The sequence below is a fragment of the Sceloporus occidentalis genome, unplaced genomic scaffold (assembly GCF_023333645.1).
Source record: "Sceloporus occidentalis isolate IW3139 unplaced genomic scaffold, rSceOcc1.0.p SCAF_72, whole genome shotgun sequence".
In the NCBI taxonomy this organism is placed as follows: domain Eukaryota; kingdom Metazoa; phylum Chordata; class Lepidosauria; order Squamata; family Phrynosomatidae; genus Sceloporus; species Sceloporus occidentalis.
In genome coordinates, this window is record NW_028317052.1 from 1,446,989 (window position 1) to 1,469,157 (window position 22,169).

The 22,169-nt window shown below is 39.6% G+C and overlaps 1 protein-coding gene across 1 annotated transcript in view; it reads left to right on the plus strand.

Annotated features, from left to right (window-relative positions):
• LOC149286069 (nuclear receptor corepressor 1-like) overlaps positions 1–22,169 on the plus strand; it is a 51,693-nt gene that overhangs the window by 7,782 nt on the left and 21,742 nt on the right. The window contains exons 7-22 of the mRNA XM_089494356.1: positions 50–102; positions 918–984; positions 2,080–2,252; positions 2,854–2,944; positions 4,104–4,282; positions 5,351–5,405; positions 6,005–6,112; positions 9,112–9,236; positions 9,883–10,058; positions 14,403–14,465; positions 17,037–17,176; positions 17,730–17,856; positions 17,945–18,497; positions 18,641–18,770; positions 18,873–19,074; positions 21,630–21,800. Coding sequence (XP_089350482.1) covers positions 50–102; positions 918–984; positions 2,080–2,252; positions 2,854–2,944; positions 4,104–4,282; positions 5,351–5,405; positions 6,005–6,112; positions 9,112–9,236; positions 9,883–10,058; positions 14,403–14,465; positions 17,037–17,176; positions 17,730–17,856; positions 17,945–18,497; positions 18,641–18,770; positions 18,873–19,074; positions 21,630–21,800 — 2,413 coding nt within the window. The remainder of the gene's footprint in view (positions 1–49; positions 103–917; positions 985–2,079; positions 2,253–2,853; positions 2,945–4,103; positions 4,283–5,350; positions 5,406–6,004; positions 6,113–9,111; positions 9,237–9,882; positions 10,059–14,402; positions 14,466–17,036; positions 17,177–17,729; positions 17,857–17,944; positions 18,498–18,640; positions 18,771–18,872; positions 19,075–21,629; positions 21,801–22,169) is intronic.

A 22,169-nucleotide genomic window follows, 5' to 3' on the forward strand; every position in this document is an offset into this window, starting at 1 on the left:
GCTTTTTAAAGCAAAGTTGAATTTTTTGGTTTTGGTCGTATTTTTGCAGCCACTTTATAACCAGCCCTCGGACACAAAGATTTATCATGAGAACATCAAAACGTAAGTATGCTTCCACCCGGCATTATAACCAGCCCACAGAAAGACGTGGTTTTATATTGAGAATCACGCAGCTCAAGCTGTTCTGTTGCCCTTACAGCATGTGTATAGCGAGATAATGCCAGCCCTGAATGCCAGATTATCAATTACATAGCAAGGTTTTTCTTAGTGTTGGATTTTCGAAAGTGTAATTTAGAATTGGCCCTTAAATCCACCTTGTCCTCTCTTTATTGCTTAATGCATATTCCTGTGTATTTTAAGCATGCAAATTGGTTCATGCATGCTTTGGGAGTTGGAGTTAGAAAATGAGACTGCGGTCTTGTTTAAATACTACCTGGTTTCTGTAGAGGCAGCCGGGGATCAGGTTAAATTGGACAGAATGGGCCGGTTTGCATGAGGTCAAATGTATTGGCATCTATAGAAAATTGACCCTTGTACATTTAAAGTGAACCATGCCTTCATTGCCACACTTTTCAAACATTCATGGTATCATATCTATGTGTAACTTTAATATCCAAGTACGTTTTCATAGAGTATATTCTTCGCTGATCTATGTGGAAATTCATTCACTGGAAAAACATGCCATTCGGCTCATCTAGTCTGCCTGTTTTTTTCCTGATGTAGAGACTCGGACTTTAAACATACTTTGATTTTGTCTTCGGGTCAGGATAGCTTTGCCTGTCATATACATGTTTAAATTACTTCACTGTATAATCGTTCTCACTTCTGATGGGGCGCTATTCCATTGATCCACTGCTCTCTTGGCACGAAAAAACAAAATGCTTTTAATGTAAATAACAAAATTTTTGTTTTAACAGAAATCAGGTGATGAGGAAGAAACTTATTTTGTTTTTCAAGAGAAGAAATCATGCAAGAAAACAAAGAGTAAGTATTTTGAGATGATTGCATTACCATATTTGCTCGATTATAAGACAAGGTTTTCCCCCCCAGTGAGGGGAACTCTGATCTCTGACAGCCGAGGAAGGTCTGCGCGATGGACGCAGACAACCCCCGCTGCTAACCGCACCTCCTTCAGGCTGCAGCGGAAGTTGCCTACGCAAATCGCGTAGACATCTACACGCTGCCCTGGCTACACACCAGGAGTCAGGGGCACCGGTACATTTTTATTTGGGGGGGGGGGCTGTTAAATGGGGAGCATAGGGCATTTCTGTAGGCAGAGTGCTCTATGATATGCCTTTTAACCCCCTTAATACCACTCTGCCTCCAGAAATGCCTTTTAACCCTCTATATGCCACTCTGCCTTCTGAAATGCCTTATACCTCCCTAAATGCCACTCTGCCCCATAATATGCCTTTTAACCCCCTAAATGCCAGAGTGGCATATAGGGGTATAAGGCATGTCATGGGGCACAGTGGCACATAGAGGGTTAAAAGGCATGTCATGGGGCACAGTGGCATTTAGAGGGTTCAAAGGCATATCATGGCGCACAGTGGCATATATGGGGTTTAAGGCATTTATGGGGCAGAGTGGCAAGCCTGGGGGCAGATGTGCATAACTGGTGGGCAGGTTGGAAAATAAAAGGAATTAAAAACAAAATATTTTTCTCAATCATAGCTTTTATTAAAAAAAAAAATAGTTTACACGAATTAACATTTACTAGTAACTTTTTTCCTATAGGGTCGTCTTATGTTCAGGCTTTTTCTTTTTTTCCTAAATTAATATTCAGATTTTTGGGGTCGTCTTATAATCGAGCAAATATGGTATATCATTCCACATTGGTTGGAAGGTAATTTTATTGTAACCAAGACCAGCTTGTCTCCTGTGTTGGTTTAGTACTTCTTCTTTATATCAATTAATGTCAGCTTTCCAGCCTTGTCACTGATGTCACGCATATGCTAACCATTCCTCTCCTGTAACCGCTCAAAAGAAGGAATAAGTTTTATGCCAAGAGTGTGGCTATATATATATATATATATATATATAATTTTTTTTTTTTTTTTTTTTAACTGTTGCTTCCAGGAACAAAACATTTGTCAGCGTTACGATCAGCTGATGGAGGCCTGGGAGAAGAAGGTAGACCGGATAGAAAATAACCCTCGACGGAAAGCGAAGGAGAGCAAAACCAGAGAGTATTATGAAAAGCAGTTTCCTGAAATCCGGAAGCAGCGAGAGCAGCAGGAACGGTTTCAGAGGTAACACGTTGCACTCTCCTGTATAACCCCAATAACTGGGTCAATTTTCATGCGGTAAAATGCTACTACCCTGGCCCTTAAAGGTTGTAAAGTTTTCTTAGATTATTATTGGTTTATTTATGAATGGTCTTTAGCTCTTTGCAATGGGCACAACTGGTGACCTTAAAGCTATACATAATAGAACAGTGCTGGTGGCTGCCTGCCCATGCAAGTATACTTAGGAAGCTCAAAATGTAAATGTGCTTGATCCTCCACTACAGATATGTTACATTCTACTTTTAGTCCTGTCTACCTTTTGTACAGCACTACGTAATATGGTTGTGCTATATAAAACAATAAGTAATAATGTGAAATATATGGGTTATTTAGTGTTTTTTGGGGCAAGCAAAGAGCTGTGATGGGAGCTTAATAAGCCCTCACTTGTTAGCACCTTTAAATATTAAAACTTGCTGTACTTGGGAGCTATAACCAGGTTAGCGATACTGTTACTGTGTGAAGCCACAGATTGTCACTGTATTGGCTCATAGTTCATTTCAGTCTATTCTAACAAATAACCATCATCATTAAAACGATTTGTTTTTCCCCAAAATATTTCATTTAGGGTTGGGCAAAGGGGAGCTGGGCTTTCTGCGACTATTGCAAGAAGTGAACATGAGATATCTGAAATTATTGATGGGCTGTCTGAGCAGGAGGTGAGGTCACTGTGCTATCCGTTTTGACTTTGATGCTATCGAAGGAAAGCCTTCAAAGCATGCCATTGCCTTTAGGCACTTGATACGCTCTGTACGTTTGCCAAGAGAGTCTTAAAAATAAACTATTTTCAGATTGTCTTTTATCTTTTCCCATACTATATCATAGTAATTCTAAATTCCAATTAATTAGAAGAATATTCAAGTATTATAATTACATTAAATTTTAAATTGGCTATTTTCGGAAGGCTTAGTAACACATGCTCTGCTGACTATCAAGAAGATGTAATCTTGTGCTTTGAAGAACTTGAATCAATGTCACATTTGCAACATGCGGCTACATAGGGCAGTATCAGAGCACAAAATGCCTATCTTTTGCATTGTGCTCTCTTTCATTATTGTTCAAGGAACAGAAAAATGCCTAAATGCTAAGGTATTGTCTTGTGACCCAAAATATACCTTGAATCTACCTACAGTTCAGCAGAGTTTTTGAACTAGGTATGTATTCCATTTCCGGGGGACTATTAACCACAAAAGACTATGGGTCCTGTCATCTGACCATCTTGGAGTGTAGGGAATCACAAAAGAAAATGATTGACTATACATAAATAGTGCATAAACTTATTGTAATGTGTGTATATGTATGTATGTATGTGTGTGTGTATATATATGTATATGTGTGTGTGTATGTATGTATGTATGTATATATATATATATATATAATATATATACACATTTCCTATGCATTTGTTATAATTGCGTAAATGTATATTTATAGGAAACGGTAGCTTCACTTGGATTTATGCTGCTGCTAAAGAAATTAGCTAATTACGCCTTTATATCGTTTTAAGTACTTGTGATTTCTCTGGTGTATAATGGTAATAAAACATTGTTTATTCAGCATCCTTCCGCAGGTATAATTTATTTTTGGCGGCTACAGAAAAAAGCTGCTTGATCTAAGAGCCGAAAACAACCTGATCTTTCTTTGATTTTTTACTATTAGTGAATAGACCAGTAGGTCTAATCAGTTGGCGTATTCAGTCATATTTTACATAATTTTATAAACTGCAGTGCACTATAGTCCAAGATAGCTGGTTGCTTTAGATCTTAAGAAAATGTTTGTCTGTTTAAATGTACATGTTTCTCAATTATTTTCTTACAGAACAATGAAAAGCAAATGCGCCAGCTCTCTGTCATACCACCCATGATGTTTGATGCTGAACAAAGAAGGGTGAAGTTTATTAATATGAATGGCTTGATGGAGGATCCCATGAAAGTGTACAAAAACAGACAATTTATGAATGTCTGGACTGACCACGAAAAGGAGATTTTTAAAGAGAAGTATGTATCTTTTAAGCATATACTTACTTTGAAGGGGGAAAAACATCAGCTTGTGATTTTAAAAAGTCTTATAGTGATGCAGTTTATAACATATGCTTTCATCACACTGGTTTCCTGTATTAATACATAACCTCCACAGTTTTCCTTTTTTTAGGTGGTAAAATCAGGCTTTTTACTGTGTTTAATTAATTTAGATGTAACTGATTCATACTATTAGGCTGTCTTGTATCTTTCCTTTAACTGTACATTTACTCCTTGATCCTGGAGGTGACGCCTATTGCCCACCTGGTGTGCTTCCAGAGGATGAAGGCCCCAAATCTATTTACAGGAATACAGCGGTTTTTTTTTTTACATTAAACTGCGACATTGGGACTTATTTCGTTCTACATGTAACTGCCATGCTGCAGCTCTTTGCGTCAGGAGCACTAATACACAATGTTCTCTATTTTCCAGTCTAAGAAGTGAACTGTTTTAAAGTATTTGTCAAGGTCCAATGTTTTGTTTGTTTGAGCTGCTGTGAGTAGAAGGGTCATTAAATGTGCATTAATGGGTACATTGCCTGTATTTTGTGCCTATGAGGATCAAAGATTCATTCGTTCATTCATACTTCCAGCTAAAGCTTTACCACTGTGACCTCTGTTTCCAAATTACACCCTTGCCTTCTCTAGCGTTCTCTCTAGGTGGTATTTTTGTAGCTACTTTTGTTGTCTTTGTTCAAGTGCTTACGTTGTATTATTTGCAAGGTTTCCCATGGTGGCACATTATGTGCATTCCTACTGTTTCAACAGTGCCTAAAAGCTTTTACGCCACCAAACTGACTGAGAGAATGCTTAGGGGCAGGGGTCGTCTCTCTTTGCTATTGGTTTTTAGTCTTTTTTTAATATGCGGATCTTGTATTTTCTACTTTTGCTGTCCCCACAGTTACACAAATGGTAGCAATACAATTATTTAGGGCTGGTAGTTCTAGTAGCAGTTCATTATTATATACACTTATTCCAAACCTTCGGAATTTATGTAAGAACTCATGCATTTACTTAAAGTGAAGCAACTTTTGTTTTTTCTCTGCAGATTTGTTCAACATCCAAAGAACTTTGGCCTGATTGCTTCCTATCTGGAAAGGAAGGTATGACTGTTTCCAAATAACATTTGCCCAGTGTATAGTTTTCTCTAACATGGTTGAAAAGTTACCACCGCAATAAGCTTGCTATGGTTCATGTCGAGTGTTGGCTTTGGGAAGGTGGTTCTCGGTAGTGATGAAGAAATTAAGGTTAGTTTTTATTTGCAAACAGTGGACATGCCACCTCATGACTCCATCGCAAGATCAGGGAGAAACCTAGTTTAAGAGTCACGCTGACTTTCTCATTAACGACACTGACCGCCATGGTGTATTTCATTCCAAACCATGTTTGTCTTTTCTGTTAAATACTCCTAAATTCTGAGCAGAATGGTTAGGTAGAGACCATTTATGCCCTTCATAATATACAGCACGAGAGAGAACCTGTAGCCACAAACGAGTTCCCTATAGATGGGTGGAATGATCAGAAATGCTGCATGTAGATATTAGGTTGACATTTTAGTCATGATAGAAAATTCACCCCATTAAGTAGTTTTTTTTAATATTTGGGGCTGCTTGCTGACATCTGTCCGAGCCTTTTATTTGGGTTCTCTAGGAGGAGTCCTCCCTCTGTTCTGTTACTTATTCGGTGGTTTTCTCAATTACAGTGTGTTGCGGACTGTGTCTTGTATTATTATTTGACTAAGAAAAATGAAAACTATAAAGCCCTTGTTCGAAGAAATTATGGCAAACGGAGAGGACGGAACCAGGTGAGTGCCGTGATTTAATTTTGTGTGTTAAAAGATGACATTTGTTTTCATGGCTCATTAGAGGCGCTGATCTACTTACCCTAGTTAAAGCATTAGAAACGCCTTTCCTAGTACATTCCAAACCCTTTCCAGAAATAATTGTTCAATCAATTTTGCCTCGGCCATAAACAATAAGTCGGCCAACCTTAAAGCATAAGGGATTAGACCTTCCGATGAACCAAAAATGGCAGGTCTGCTTAGTACAGTAGAAAGTGTACAATGAATGTTTTATATGGGACAAGCAGCTTTAACTTGAAGCTGGGCTAATACGGAGTAGTGAACAAGATATTTGACCATTATTCCCATACTGTAAACACAGTTACTAGCTTGTAATTGATCTGAGTTAATCTGATTATTTTAAATCATTTGAAATTACTTTGTATGTATTTGAGCTTCGGCCCTTGCCAGCTCAGCACGCCATAGTCAGTATTCCAGTAATAATGTTTTTCCTTAACTGTGTTGGATCTTTTGTCTAAATACAAATAAGCATTATAACATAGCATTAACAATTTCTTCTACATCTGTGCAAATATGTATATTAAATAAACATTTAAGGTAACTTCTGCTAAAACATAATTTAAATATAATGGGGGCTCTAAATAAGAGCCCTCAAAGCTTGTTGCATTATGTCGGCAAGTCCAGTGAAAAGCCTGGCCTTGTGGGTTTGGTAGCAGGTGGCGCAGCCCAGTGATCCCACTGAACAGAAACTCTGCGCTGCTGTTGCAGCCAATCAAGCCAAGCACAGGAGGGATTACCTTGGGTAACCCCTGCGAGATTAGTATCTTGCATGTGAGATGGTCAACTCTTCTGTAGGCAGCTTAAGTGGCAGGATGACACAATTTCCTGGAATAAACATGCTGCCGGATCAAGTAACTTTTGTACCGAGGACAGCGATGCTTTTGCTGTTGTGCCCCCTGCTGCTTTTTGTTACTCTGCCCGAGCCAAAGCTTGACCCGCTGCATAGATGATAGAAGACGTTGTATGAACAGATGAGTGTGCAGGTATGTGCGCAGAGAGGACTTCTGTTTTCGGGGCTTATCTATGCAATTCATTGAAAGCCTAGTGCAGGTACTCCTCTTCTCGGGTAGATGAGCTCTGCATGCGTCTGATGAAGGGGCTGTTAGTGTTGCCTGTAGGAGCGACAGTTCTGTATCGTGGTTGACTTTGTTTGTAATTGGATTTAGCACATTTCAGATCTTGTGTGTTTGTAGCATCCAGATCAGCTCTACAGCCTGACGTCCTGTTGACTTTAATATTTGCTTCAATCTAAATAGATCCTGCCATTTATGACTTATTGTTTGTGGCTGAAATATGTATTAACTTAAATCTAAGCTTTTTGCAAACCACCTCTAGCAGCAAATGCATGTAATCTAGAAATGTTCCTAATAAGAATGCAAGGAACACACACGGCATCTATCTGTGGTTGCTGGATATCCTCTACATATAAAAGTATTAAGTGCTGTTTTTAGCACGTCAGAGTTTCTAAAAGGGCAGCATCCTCCCCCAACCGCCAAGACTATTTATACGAGCGGGTTGGTGTGGTTTACAGTCGGGAGAGATTGCTTGGCAGAAATGTGCTTAGTGTGTGAGCAATCCACGTGGTTTGCTGGTTTGCCAAGTAACCTTTTAGGAAGCTATGAGTTGCATCACAGCACGCTGCGTTTAGGAGATCTGATTTCACTTTCCTGGCGTTCGGATGCCATGTAAACTAAGTCACTTGAGTGCTTGGATTGTTTATGTGGATTTTGTTGTTGACTCTCCTTTCATATTCTCCAACCTCACTAGCTTTGTTTCCTTTCTTTCTCATGCCATCTGGAGTCGACATGCAGTATTTGGCATATCTCAAATGAGTCATGAGATAAACCCAGCACTACAGACCTTTTCCAGTTGATGAATACACGTCTGCTTCTTGCATATGACGCTTTGTTTAACTCTTTAACAGCTTTGTACATTTCTGGATGCATCCAAGGTTTTGGTGTATTAAGGATTTCCACGTCCTTAATTACATGAGATAACCGCAGTCTGTTAAACTACAATTCCCATGATGCACAAGAGCAGTGTAGTCCAGTAATAAGTCACTATGTACCACAGGCACATATACAAACTCTTGTACATGTGGTTTGTAAGAGGAATTCAGTGTTTAAGTATACTAGTCATGGGTTAACAATTTACTTCCTATCAATAAGCTCACACTTCATTTGGCTTTTTGTCCGTGTCAGACTCCTTCTGCTCCACAATGAGCTGGAGAACCATTAGTATCTCCTGAAACTTGAATCACAAATGAACGTACCTGAAGCATGTGGCGGGGGCAGGACTAAATGAATTTTAAAAAAAACCCAAAAAACTGCATGTCCCGGGCGTCGGACGATACGAACTGCGCATCCCTGCGCTAAACCAATTATAGGCCGCACCCCCACTTTAAAGACTTAAAGTGGGGGGAAAAGTGCGTCTTATAATCGGGCAAATACGGTATATAAACCATCTTAACCTCCTTTTCTAAAAATCTGGCTAATTATTCCTTTTCGTTAACCTATTTGTACCCTGTTAGTTCATTGGTGGTAGTTGTTGTTGGTTCAAGCGGTTTTTGTGAAAGTGTGGTATGGAAGGGAGGGGACTGGAATTGATTGGATAATGCTGATTCTGCCACAGACGGCTGCTGATCTCGGCCTCTGTTAGGTGAACTTTTTATCCTGAGCGATACCAATTAGTGTCAACAAAAAGCACAAATCAGCAAAAAGGTGCTCTTTAATGCTTTTCATGGGGAAAATGACTTAGGCCTGTACTCTATGGAGCAGAGTCTTATGTAGTAAGGGAGGAAAATGTCACAACTGATAGTTTGTATTGTGTGTCTTTGTAATAGGTATATATGTACAATGAGTGGTATGTGTAAGTATGCAATGTCTCACGTATATAAAACATTTTCAGGATGTTTTTTTTTTTTTTTCCGCTAAATTCTCTGTTTGCAGCAACAAATTACACGCCCTTCCCAAGAAGAAAAAGAAGTCGAAAAAGTCGAAGAGGAGAAGTCTGACAAAAATGAGAAGAAAGATGATGAACGGAGGGATGAGGATGAAAAAGAGGATAAAGAGGAGTTTAGGTGAGCGGTCACATTTTGAAATGTTTGCATTTACCCCACACAGCATGTAAAAACTGTGAAATTAGTGGTGTAACATTTTACCTGTGTCCTAAAGAAAATCTTAATAAAAATATGTTAAGGGCAGGACTTTCTGTGCGTCTGCCACGTGATATGCTCTCAAGCACTACCTCGGGGATGCTGCAGGGCACGAGTCTATTCACTCTCCCATATGCACACGTGAGGAAAGCGCTTCCATTGATTTTATTGGGAATGTCTTTCTTCAAACTGATTGGATACTTGAAGCTGCTCCTATATCAGGCAATCCTCTTTTAGTGTGTCTTTGTGTTTTAAACACATAGTAAAGTGTAATGCATAGTAAAGTGCTCATTAAGTACTTGAATGTGCTGTCACAGACCTCAAACTGTCCCTTTAATGTTATTGATATTGAAAGTTTTAACCCCTTTTGGACAACATGTTGTCCTTAAACCCATTTATGACAATGCATTTTGAGCCCGTTTGTCATGAAGGGGTTTTAATATTGCTTGCTTTGCTGTGTGTTGGTTGCTGGATATTACCTACTCACGTGTTTCATTGTATCTCCATTCCAGTACCTTCTGATCTTTGCATTGACTTTTTTGGCTTTCCTCTTGGCTTTTTTTAGGGAGAGCACCAAAGACAAAATGGAAGTCACAGCAGAAGAAATGGAAGAGAGGGAGCAGTCCACACCTAGAGGTCGTAAAACTGCTAATAGCCAAGGCCGGCGGAAAGGAAGAGTTACCAGATCAATGGCAAATGAAGCTGCTGCGAATGCTACACCTAACAGCACCACCACAACGAGCACCACCAGCTCAACACCTGCGTCCGCCACCCCGGCACCGGTAACAGTAGCACCTCCTCCGGAAGAACCACCGCCTCCACCACCCCCTTCACAACAGGAGTCAAGTGAGTAACACGATTTACCAGTTAATAGGAAAGATTCATGCCTTAAGACAGAAACGAGCTGAATTGTAACCGCTGCATAGGGAAACCACATGAAAAAAAACACTCTCATACTCTTTGTAATCTCCAGCAAGTATGAGACTCAAAAGACACAATAACAAAAACCTGTTATTGCCTTTAGGTACTAGAGATGTTGCTGCATGGTTGTTTTGGTATCTGGTCTCGGTACCTTTTTTCAGACTTTTTCATAAACAGACTTGTGGTTCTTGAGTGATTTTTGTTGTGTTTGATGCATTTTAGATGTTTGGTCATATGAGATTGGATGATATAGTTCATTTAACTTGGTGGGATTCAGCTTTTTTTTTTTTTTTTTTTTGTTGTAACTGGTTGACTAGTTCTTCACCCTTACTAGTAAATTGGTCATACTTAAAATCTACCTGCAGATCTTACATCTTATGCTCAGATACATAACTTGGACACCATACACCCTTTTCACGTGTGATCAAATTAATCTTTAGGAAACTGATGCCGCAAAGATTGTAGTCTGCGTATTATATGACATCACATTTGTTTGTGTGTTCAGAAATCTGTAAGGCTTAAGAGTGCAGTCTACTGCGTCATGCTGCATAAATGTATTTAGTACAAGGAGCCTCCTCCCTTGATGTGAAATTTAATTCTCACTTTGCTTTTTTGTATCTTTTCAAGATGTAAGTCCAGGATTTAAAAAGCTGGCGGACTGCTGTAAAATGTACAACATGTTTATAGCTCTTTTTTTATGGATATTTGTTTTCCTTGCTTTTGTTTATAGTAATGGGTTCAGTGCAAACCTTTTGAATCCACTTGAATATTTTTTTGTGTGTGCAAATGATAGAGTAGAAGGCAGCATTGATCTCTATTTAGGTGAATGGCAAACTTAAAATCTTTACCTTAAATTTTTAAGGTAACGCGTGTTTAGGAAAGTACATGTTTATAATACGCAACTATAACTCGGCTTCGCATACACACATGTACTGACACTTATTCATGTATACACTTGCTACATTTAGGACCCCTGCCCAGTTTACCTAGCTTTGTACAGTAGGGAGGCTTTTTTGTTGTGGTCCAGCAGCTGGTGACAGGTCTGGTGGTCTCTTCAGTCCTCACATGCTGGCTGAATCCGAGCGCTGGGTAGTTGTCGTACCCTGGCTCTAAGACTCGACGTGCTGGGACTAAGGGAATGCAGATGGCTTTGCTGGCAGCCATGCTCAACTCTATTGGTGACCCATAAGATACTTTGTGTGTGCTCTTCAGGATTAGTTTGACTTTGTTTATTTTTGTAGCATTTTGCTTTTACGTAGTATGGCATTTATATTTGGTACTGTGTGTGCTGTGTGTATGTACGTGTACGTATATATCTCTGAAGTTACCCATCCCATAGGATGTTTTGGATCCATGTATGTGAAAACAAGACGTTTTTGGGACACTAACATGCAGTTATAGCTCTCTGAATAAACATTGCAGCACGTCTTTCCTTATAGCTTTGCGTCTGCAAAGACATTGTAAACCGTGTCGCGTAAGACAAACTTTTTTGTTCCGGTGATGAGACTTGAAAGATCTCACCTTCTCTGGGGATTTCATGCTAAGAGTCAACTCCTGCATGACAGTTACTGCTCCCTCTCTTTCAGGGTCTGGTTCCAACCCCAAAAAGACAGCTAATGGCCAGATTTTCATCAGCCTTCCAGAGTCGACCCTAGGTCTATTATAGAAATTCAAATGGGGAGGTGTTATATTTAGGGATTCTGAAGCATGGTGAGCTTGACAGAGGCCCATTGCTGGACTGTGTAGCTGTCACTTTAAAGCACTCAAACGATGCACCATAAACAGGAGCGCTGAAGGAATTGCATTCCTGTTGACCTGGTGCTTGGAGATCTTGTTGTGCTACGAACGGTTCCTCCTAAAGTATTAAGGAAGATTAACCTTGTCTCCCAATTTCTATCTTGAGAGCTGTGCAGCTGATCTTTGTGGTCAGATGGTGTGGTATTATAGTAAAGCCGTCTTCATTCATGGACTTGCAAGATTATCTCTTCTGTACTTTGCCTTGCTTGCCTTGTTAAGTTTACGTTAACCCTTCCCTCCCATCAGTAAAACGCCAGTATATATTGACAAGTAATACCGGCCCACCGGCCCTGGGAGTCCCCAGATCATCTGCATGGGGATGGTCAATCTGAATATACTTTGGTAGATGCTGATGCCATAAAGACTCCTTACAATTAATGAATTATACCTCCTGCACACAGCTAGACATTTTGTGATTATTGATAGTAATATCTATATCTCTAACATAGTTAACGTAACAAACTAGTCCTCAAAGATGTTTTTATTTTGTCTGCTCTACACTTTAGTTAAGTTAGAAGATGAGGCTTTTCAATCGGCTGCTATCCCAGGTACCTTTTAAGTACTCTCCTTGCAGATAGTCTATCACTCATATTGGAGTCAGTGGGAGCAGCCATACTCACAATGGGCTCTAGTATGGTTTAATTTTAGCTCTTATATAATTAAGTTGTATTACCATTACATATGAGTATCATTCCCACCCGTTGGGTTTGTGTGTGCTGGCCTTGTCTTCCTCGAGATCCGCCTGACGTGCTGGCATCAGAAAAGCAGATCCATAAAGTTGGCTTTTGCTTTGTGTCATGTGTAATTAGTACACTAAGCAAATATATACTTACCTCAGAAAAGATGAGGGAGTGGAAAGGCTGCCCGCGGGCTGCAGCAGGAAGAGGGGAGGAGCAATCAGAGAAAAACTTTATTCAGCTCCCACTAGGAACAGACAGCGACTGCAAACCAATCAAGCAACTTGCTTTTCCGTCGGGGAGTAATACTAAAGTACATGCCGGACCGGAGGCTACCTGATGGCCCTGATTGTTGGGGCCGCGCTCCTGACAGCCTGCTGCACGCGGATTGCCGCTAGAATGTGTAAGGCAGCCCCAGGAAAGTGAAATTTTCCCGGTATGCCTCCTGTCCGGCCCTGACCCTCCGCGACCCACTGAAGACAGGTCGCAACCCACTTTTGGGTTGCGACCTATGAGTTGAGAACCACTGCTCTAGACAATGTACATGCAGGACAGCATTAAATCCATCTAGCTAGAGCATGAGTGATATTCATGCTTTTACACTACTGTAAAGAATGGATTGTTTTAGGTTGTTAATCAGAAGTACTATGATATTGGACTTTTTTTGAACTGTCATCATAGCCTGTATCTGTGAGAGGACTTTTAGCTTGTACCACTGGTTTGTTGGTATCACAGATCATCTGTCACAGGTTCTGGTTTGGCTACAAAGGCCCAAAATAGTTTTTGCACGTTTGTTTCTAGGAAAACTTCATGCCATAAAAGTTCCTTTCTAACAATGAATTCCAGAATAAGCGATTGCAACAGATTCTTCTGCCTTATATTAAATACACACTACACGTGGCCTTGATATGTAGTGTAAGTCTATAATGGGATAACATCTTATATTAAATGGTTAATCAACTTAAATTTGTTCTGAATTAGCCATGGGCTACTTAATTCTACGTACAGAAATGGCCATACACGTACAGAAAAGACCACACCATTGCCCTGTTCATACCCACACCTTTCTGTGTGGTGTACCATGTTCCTTATCCGTCTTGTTTGTATAGGTCTTGATGTTCTGTGTATTGGCCAAGGTTTATTAATGTTTTTTATTGGAAAATCATTCTTCTAGATTTAATGGACAGGGTTTCTAAGTTGACATGAACTTTTATCACTCTGCCGGATAGTCTATGGAAAATAGCTGCTATGAATATCTTGACAATATATACACACTGCAGTGTCGCAGTTACCCACATGTTCAGTTAGTCTCGCTTGTACATGGTCTTCCATACCGTGCTAAAGTAGAAAGTCTTTTAATGAAAGCATAACTATCATGCAGACCTTTAAGTGCATTCAGACGTTCTTTATTCTAGCATGGAAGACTTTCTATTCAATTGACTTGTCAGTGCTGTTAGAACACCCATAATCTTTCATTAGTTTCTCCTTCATCCACTAGCTTGTCTTAAGCTAGCTTGTCGTAATAAGAGCTGACTGCCCCCTCCGTCACAAGCGGTTTCCTCCTTGAATGGCCTTTACGGGGAGTCCTGCACTTAAACGGATAACTAGAGTGTAGGCTTTGTAGGATTGGCGCTCATGATGCAAATCCAGGTCTTTCTTTTTGATGGGATTTGCTGTGTTATGCTTTCAGCTTCGGCAGAGACCGTGGAGACCTCCCGCTGGACCGAAGAAGAAATGGAAGTTGCTAAAAAAGGTAAAGATTTCAAGTTTGTTTTTTGTGGATTTTTTTTTCACTAAGCCACTAGACTGTCTTATTTTACATAGAAGAGTTTTTGTTTGTATGTTTGTATTTAAGTGGTCATGCTGTTTGCTTCCCTTCTCTAAGACATGATGACAAGCTATGGTGCTGTATGTGGCTCTGTGAGTTACCTTTAGGTATGTTCCCACTGCGGGGTGACCTTACTAGGGATGTTGGTATGACCCAGGCAGATGGGGTCACATGATTTCCCATTGAATGTAGGCTGCTGTGTATAGTGTATGTGGGTTAGGAGCGGTATATTTTCTTTCACGGCTCAGGTTTATATGTAGTTGCACTTTACCCTTTAAATAATGAAAAATCATATGGGGAAAAAAAACTAAGGTTTTAAGCTTAATTAGAAAAAAAAATGCTTTGTGTTCCTCCCAAAAGAAAACTTACATATCTTAAGGGTTCATTCTCTTATCTCATGAATGAATTAAATGAATTAAATTTATTATAAGCTCGATTGTTGAGTGGTGATCTAGTGCTGGCCAGCTCCACCGTGTCTTCCTACAGATCTTACATTCATTTGGAACGCAGGGCAGTTTACATGAAACGGGTGTATGTTGTGTATTTATATATAGATACATGCGGCTTTCACATATTGCCCTTCCCGTGGATACATTTATCTCGGTGTTACGGTATTTGGCATAAAAGCACATTCCTGTTGGTTGGGAGAGTTTTGATTTGTTTCTGTTGGGACCAGGGGTCCAGAAACGTTCTTATTTCGCAGTTGGGTTTTTATTTCCATTCGTTGCCGTAAAATGTGCACCGTAGTATTTACCATTCCATTTTCACCATTACGTTTGCACTGTTCCACGTTTACTGTCTTATGACTTCATACTCTGCATGTTTGCTTTAGACTTACATGGCTGTAGTAGCAACTTTTGCAACCTATTTTTTTTTTCTTAGTGAATCATTTTTTTTCTCTTTGAATTATTTTGTGCTGTGGTTATTTCTGTTTCCTTTGAGAAAGACAAATAAGTCGTTACCTGGGCTGACTCTTCTAATCTTTGCTAATGCAGTTACGCAGTGTCGTAGAACAAATAGCCGGCCCCGGGGAGAGTTTTGGTCTTGTTTGACAAATGACGTTGGTTCATTCCAGGTGAATAGGAGCGCAGTGTGGGCGAGGGGCTACTTGTTAAGATGTTTTACAAATACTATTCCACCGTTCAGTCTTACAGCCAGCCAGCCCTTCCTTTCCCATTCAATGTTGTTTTACAAAACCGTTTTCATGTTTTGCATGCCCGAAGTTTGTCATTTTCTATGAAATGTACATTGTTTGTAAGCGGCATACAGTATGTCCCACCACCGGCCCTCCTTCTCCATGCATATGGCGTGTGCTATACAGCCGTTTGGGGTCGCTTATTCTCACTGCCGCTCTGCTGCTTGGTTTGAATAATAACTTTTCTATGTAAATATTTCAATCTGTTGATTCCCATTGAAACATTTTTTTTATTCTGGGAAAGCTGTTAATATATTGCAATATATTAAAATAAATAAAGCACACATTACTGTACTTTAAAATAGCTTAAAGGTTTCTAGAGAATAAAGGGGGGTTTATTCATTAAGCAGGTGAGTTGGCAGGGCACTTGGGCTTTCCGCTTCCTAAATTCACTTTACGTTTTGAAAGACCATCCTTTGCAAGAAGTGCTGAGCCGACTCTGCGTAATGAAGAATCCAATCGTTGGGGGGACTTTAAAGGGTTATATAAACCAGTGAGATTTCCGGACAGTCTTCTCAATGATTCAAGCTATTCTTGGGCAGAAACTCAGTAGCAATTTCTCATTAACGCCTTCTTTAGTCAATAACCCCAAAAACCGAAACCATGAATATGATAGAATTAAAAGAATAATGCGTTTAAGCAAGGGGGAAATTATTTTGCTTAATGCATTTCCTAAATACAAGCATTATGAGGTTTATTCACTGAAGGGACAGTCGCTAGGAGAGTTGTGGTTTCCATTACCAACTTCATTATACAATGTGAAGTCCAGCCTGAGTGAGCTTCTCCTGCAGGTAGAACTTGGTTGGCCCTGTATAATGCATAGTTAAATAGTTGTGCATTAAATTATGCATTGCGCAAGATCAGCGCTAACTTTCATGCTGGACAGACCTGCAGACGTTGGCACTTTAGTGAAATGAGGGAGATAATGAACTCCATTGAATAGCTGTCAAAACAGATTTTTGTAAATGTGCAACGATTTTACAAACACAAGGTCCGGATAGATGCTACATCACACACTGAATCCAGCAAAGTGTTTGTATATCCTGCCACGTGCCGTTTATCTGGAAAATGTTATTTATCCCCTGCTTCCTTATTAAACATCTGTGACTTTTATCTTTATTTTATGTTTTAATTGATGAAAAATAAATACACCATATCCACAATGTACCTTAATGGCCACACGGTGGAGTTTTTTTGTTTGTTTTTTTTAATAGACTAACTGTATTTGTACTTAAATATCATTTAAATATTGTCCTGAAGTGCCTGTATGATATCCCATTCATGCTTGTTTGTTTCCCCAGGCTTGGTGGAGCATGGTCGCAACTGGGGGGCAATTGCCAAGATGGTGGGAACAAAAAGTGAATCCCAGTGTAAAAATTTCTACTTCAATTACAAAAGACGCCACAATCTGGACAACCTGCTCCAGGAGCACAAGCAGAAAGTAAGTTAACCAGCTAGGAATGGAGGGATCGCTCTAAAGCGTTGGATTAAAATCAGCCCTGGGACTTTAACGCAAAGGCCGATAAAACTATATACATGCTATGTTCTTACGCTATTGCATCAAACGCTATTACGCATTTACACCAAGTTTGGATAGCCCTATGTATTCTTAATCTCTGTGTCATCCTGAAAGCTGCATAGTTCATAATTTTTAAGAGAAAATAATAATTGCAAGTGGCTCTTCGTTTGTTGGTGTGCTGATATACAAGCCGACTTGGGTTTCAGTTATACTTTGATTAAACATAGCTTTAAAACAAAACAAAATCGATACCATGTTTGTTACATTTTTTAGAAAACCCTGTCCAAAGCCGATATTTTTATTTTTATTAATACATTATGCAATGCTGAATATTGTTAATACTGCACACTTTCTTTAATGTTTAGTAAGCAAATGCTTTCCCCCGTTTGTTGCAGTTCTGACTTTTGAGCACTCGCTTTACACTTGTTGTCATTTGAAAATCGTAACATATGTCTTAATTGTAATTATTTTGAAGTCATCCCGGAGACCGCGAGAGGAGCGTGATGTATCGCAGTGCGAGAGCATGGCTTCTACCGTGTCTGCACAGGAGGACGAGGAAAATGAAGGGTCTAATGATGAGGAGAATCCTGACGACAGTGAAGGTACATTCTCTACTTCTGGGCATTTTAGTTAATACCACAACAGCTAATAATGTTACACACAGTGAACATTGTTTTTCTCTTTGCTTAGGTGCTGAAAACAGTTCAGACACTGAAAGCGCGCCATCTCCTTCACCTGTCGAAGGAGCCAAACACCCTGATGATGTGCCAGAAAGAACCACTGCTATATTAAAGGCAGATGCTTGTCAGATTCAAGAGACTGTCGGCAAACCTGTCCCCAGTGCATCCCCCGCCACTACAGCTCATAATGCAAAAACCACAGAAATCCAGTACCCCGATCTACAAGTGAAAGTGGAAATAAACACTGAACCTGAAGAGGCAATGGATCTGGATGAGAGGAGCCAGACTTTGGAAAGTAAACCCACTCCTAATCTCCACATACATACCAAAGCTGAACCCATAGAGGTTGAATCAAAGGTAGCAGATAATGGCCAAGTGAAAGTAGAGGATGATGCCAAAGACAGAGATGTGGAAAGGCTTAAAGAGAAGATTGATGGTGTAGACATGGAATACGTATCAGCCCAGCTCAATACTCACACGAGACCTGAATCACAGTCAGATAATGACTCCAGTGCAACATGTAGTGCTGACGAGGAGGTAGATGGGGAACCCGACAGGCAAAGGTGAGGAAAGTGGAAAAGGAAGTGATCTGTCTCTCGAAATAAACGTAAAAGTGAAAAGCCTACTCCCTTAATTTAATTATCATTATTATTAATACATCTGTATAATGCAGACCATTAATGTGTTATGTTTTCTTTACATTTAGAACTTATTCAATTGAACCAAAACCTTCTTTGTTGAATCCTGCTGGAACTGTTCTAATCCCACCTACCATGAAACAAGGACCAATGGATCTCCAGCAGTTACACCATCGTGCTGCTGTCATACCACCTATGGTGAGTATTTTTAACCACAAAGATGTTTGCCATACAATACAAGCATTTGCTTTTTGCTTCTCACCTTATTGTGTCCTGATGCATAGGAACTTGTTTTTGTAGGTGTCTTGTAGTCCATGTAATATACCCCCTGGAACAACTGTCCCAGCAAGCAGCTATTCCTTATACCAGCGGCATCTTCAATCTCTACATGAAAACACTTTGCTAGAGGAGCAGAGGCTTAGACAGGAACAGCTTAATTTGGATATCAGGAGATCGGCCAGTCCGGGAAACAGGTCCAAGAGTCCAAATGTCGAATGGGAAGGTAAAAAAAAAAAATTCTAATCAAATATATTGTTGATAGAAGAATAAAATATTTATAGTTGTATTTTGAACTTCCCTTCTATGCATGTCATGGGAGCATAATTCTTCAGATTTTTTCAGTTATTCCTCCCCTTAGGTGGCAGCTGACAGCTCGCATGTTAAGGGCCAGTGAAAAAAAAGGGAGAGATTTCAGGAAGCTGTTGATTGTAATTTTCTCTTCTCATTTTATATCGATTTGGGAATTGCACATTTCTAACCCCTTCACGACCAATGATATGCCTGGCACGTCATGGCATTAAATAAGCTTAGGAAACAATCTGAGATTGCTTTCTTTGCTTAAACGGTGTTGCTGTAATGCCTCAATGTCAAGGCATTCAACAACACAGAAAACTGCAGTAGGTGCCCCGTGTGGCCCCTCCCTGGCGTATTAACTTTCACCATTTACCATATGACAGTGGACGCCTGATTTAAAAGAGCTTAGGAGGGGATCATGGTCACCTCCTAAGCTTAAATGTTGTGGTTAAAAATTCCTTGATAGTGAGGCATTCAGTGACTCCAAAAACCCACCCCTGGACGCACGGTGACTGCTTTGGAGTTCATTCACAAATGCCATTATGAGTGATTTTACCGTAAGATGACATTTAAAAATAAGTAAAAAAATATGAAAAAAGGGAAAGCTTTTTTTGAGCAAGTGCTAAAATTAGTACTTTATCTTCCCAAAAATCCTGGCATGGAAAAAATTAAAATACTAGCATTTGAAATACCCATGGAGTGTCTGGTTTTCAAGAATGTATAGGGTAATTTAAATTGGCCTGGTTCAAAGATGTCCCAAATAGGGCATGGGCGCAGGCTGACCAGATGTCAAAATGGAAAGAAAGAATGAAAGTGCACCTCCCAAATGTGGCCTTTTAGCTCCCAACAAACCTATGCATGGGTGTTATTACTGTGCTCAGGGCATATTGCTTAACACATATTGCTTAACAAATCTTTTTTAAAATAGCAAAACACCCCTCTTGTTCGGGAAAAAGAATCCAATAAATTACTTGTGTGGGTACACTAAATGAAAGAAGAAAATTTACAGCTAAACACGAGCACCGCAAAAATGTTAAAAGAAACAGAAAGCGCCCAATCCTTAAAGGGTTAAACTATCCCTTTCTTTAAAGCAAATTATGTTGAAAAGAACAAAAAGCACAGGCAATGGGTATTTTTAAGAATTTATTAAAGGTGAACGTGAAGTTGACCGTTCCTCTTCAAAGGAAGAGGTATTTTACAACCTTAAACTATGAACTATTATTACAGGCGGTTTACAAAGCCGAAAAAAGTACTTTTGTGGGATATCAGGTGATGCATGGAAGTCCTTTTTCTTCATCCTCTGTAGTGCTGCATTGCTCTTTTACTACCCATGCTTAGCCCATATAGTTAAAGCATATTTTGTAATAGGTTAAAAAAATCCATTACCTTCTCTAAAAGTATCAAGGCCTGATCCAGCCTAAGCTGGACTCCTTCCAGGTTGTTCGAATTATTGGCAGCAGATCACGTGCACATCTTTGGTTATTTACACAGGGTATTTACTTCAAGGCCAACTGCTAAGTAATGGTTGCTCTTACCCAAGGTCGCAGACCTGCTGACAGTCACGCATTTAGCACTCAATTATTTGCCTGTCCATGTAAATGTTCATATAGTTTAGCTGATAATTATTGCAAGGGCTTGTTGTACTTTGATTATTAGGAGGCTTCACCATAAATCTTTACTTAATCTTCAGTCACAAAGTACCCTAAGTAAAAGAAGTGTTTTATACACTGGCTGTAGGGTTATAAATTGTTTCTGTAAGAATGATCTGTCATCATATACTAGAAGTTGTTCCTTACAACAAGAATTACCGCAATCGTAACAATGACAGACGTGTTGTATCCCATTTATACGATTGATGTAAAGTTAATGGCAGATAAGAGCTAACTCATCTGAACTAGCCTGCCTGTTTTTTTTTGTACCTGTTGTAAGACTTTACTTAGCCTTTTCTTATAGCAAAATACATATCCCATTGAAGTTTTCATGAATTCATCCACTGTATTAACTGCTAAAGTTAAAGCCCGTTTCATTTATCCGCTTTAATCATGTTGAAGAAATGCTTTCTTATTTAGCTCTAAATGTCTAGTTACAGCCTTTGGCTTCTTGCCCTGGCACTTCTCCCCTGTAAATACATTCTTCACTTTTCCTTTGCCTTATTCACTTGGCTGTCATATGCTTTAGTGGGATAGTGTTCATAAAGCCGTTAACCAGAATACAGCTAAGTAAACCATTGTGTTTAATCAAGTTTTTAAAGTGAACGTGCATAAAATCGTTTTGATTGGAGGGGTCATATATATATGTTCTGTATGGCAACAGGTTTTGGTTTAACCAAATGAAGAGTTTTGTTCATTTAGAGTGTATATAGCGTTTTGCAGATATTTACATGTTTGTTCCGCATAGTGCTTTGTGTGTGTTACTTCGTATTGTGTCACAAAGCGTAAGCCTCCCTATTCAAAATAATAATTGTATTATTTGACTGTTTGGCAGGGAAATCTGTCTATATGCCGTATGCTGCTGAAGTTAAGCGTGCACTGGAGCATGAAGCACAAATGCAAAACGCTGCAAGATCTGTTTCACCGTACCGGCTGTCTCCGAGAGATGTCAGCAAAGCCTCCTCTCAAGTGGATATGAATCCTGTTCGCTACTGCGTCCCTCCTGGTATTCTCTTTAAACTGTTTGCCCATCCTTTTTTACATTTGTTTTCCATAATGTCACTGTATCTGATCCATCTCTGTTGCACGCGTTGCGCCCCTCTGCCCAGACTTTACTAATAACATAAGGAACGTACGGCTGCTTTGTTTTGACAAGTTGCTCTCCTCTACTGTTTTTTTTTGTTTTGTTTTAGTCTATATCGAGAACCTGTTGTTCTGTTTGGTCTCCCTGTAATAAGAAAATGAGCTCTCTTTGTGTCCTTCAGTTTTGCTTATTTTCCCCAGAACATTAAAGCAATAGCTACCTCTGTGGGGAAGAGACAGCTGTTGATTTGGTCCTGAGAAAAAAAAATAAATATAGGTTTCCCTAAATAAA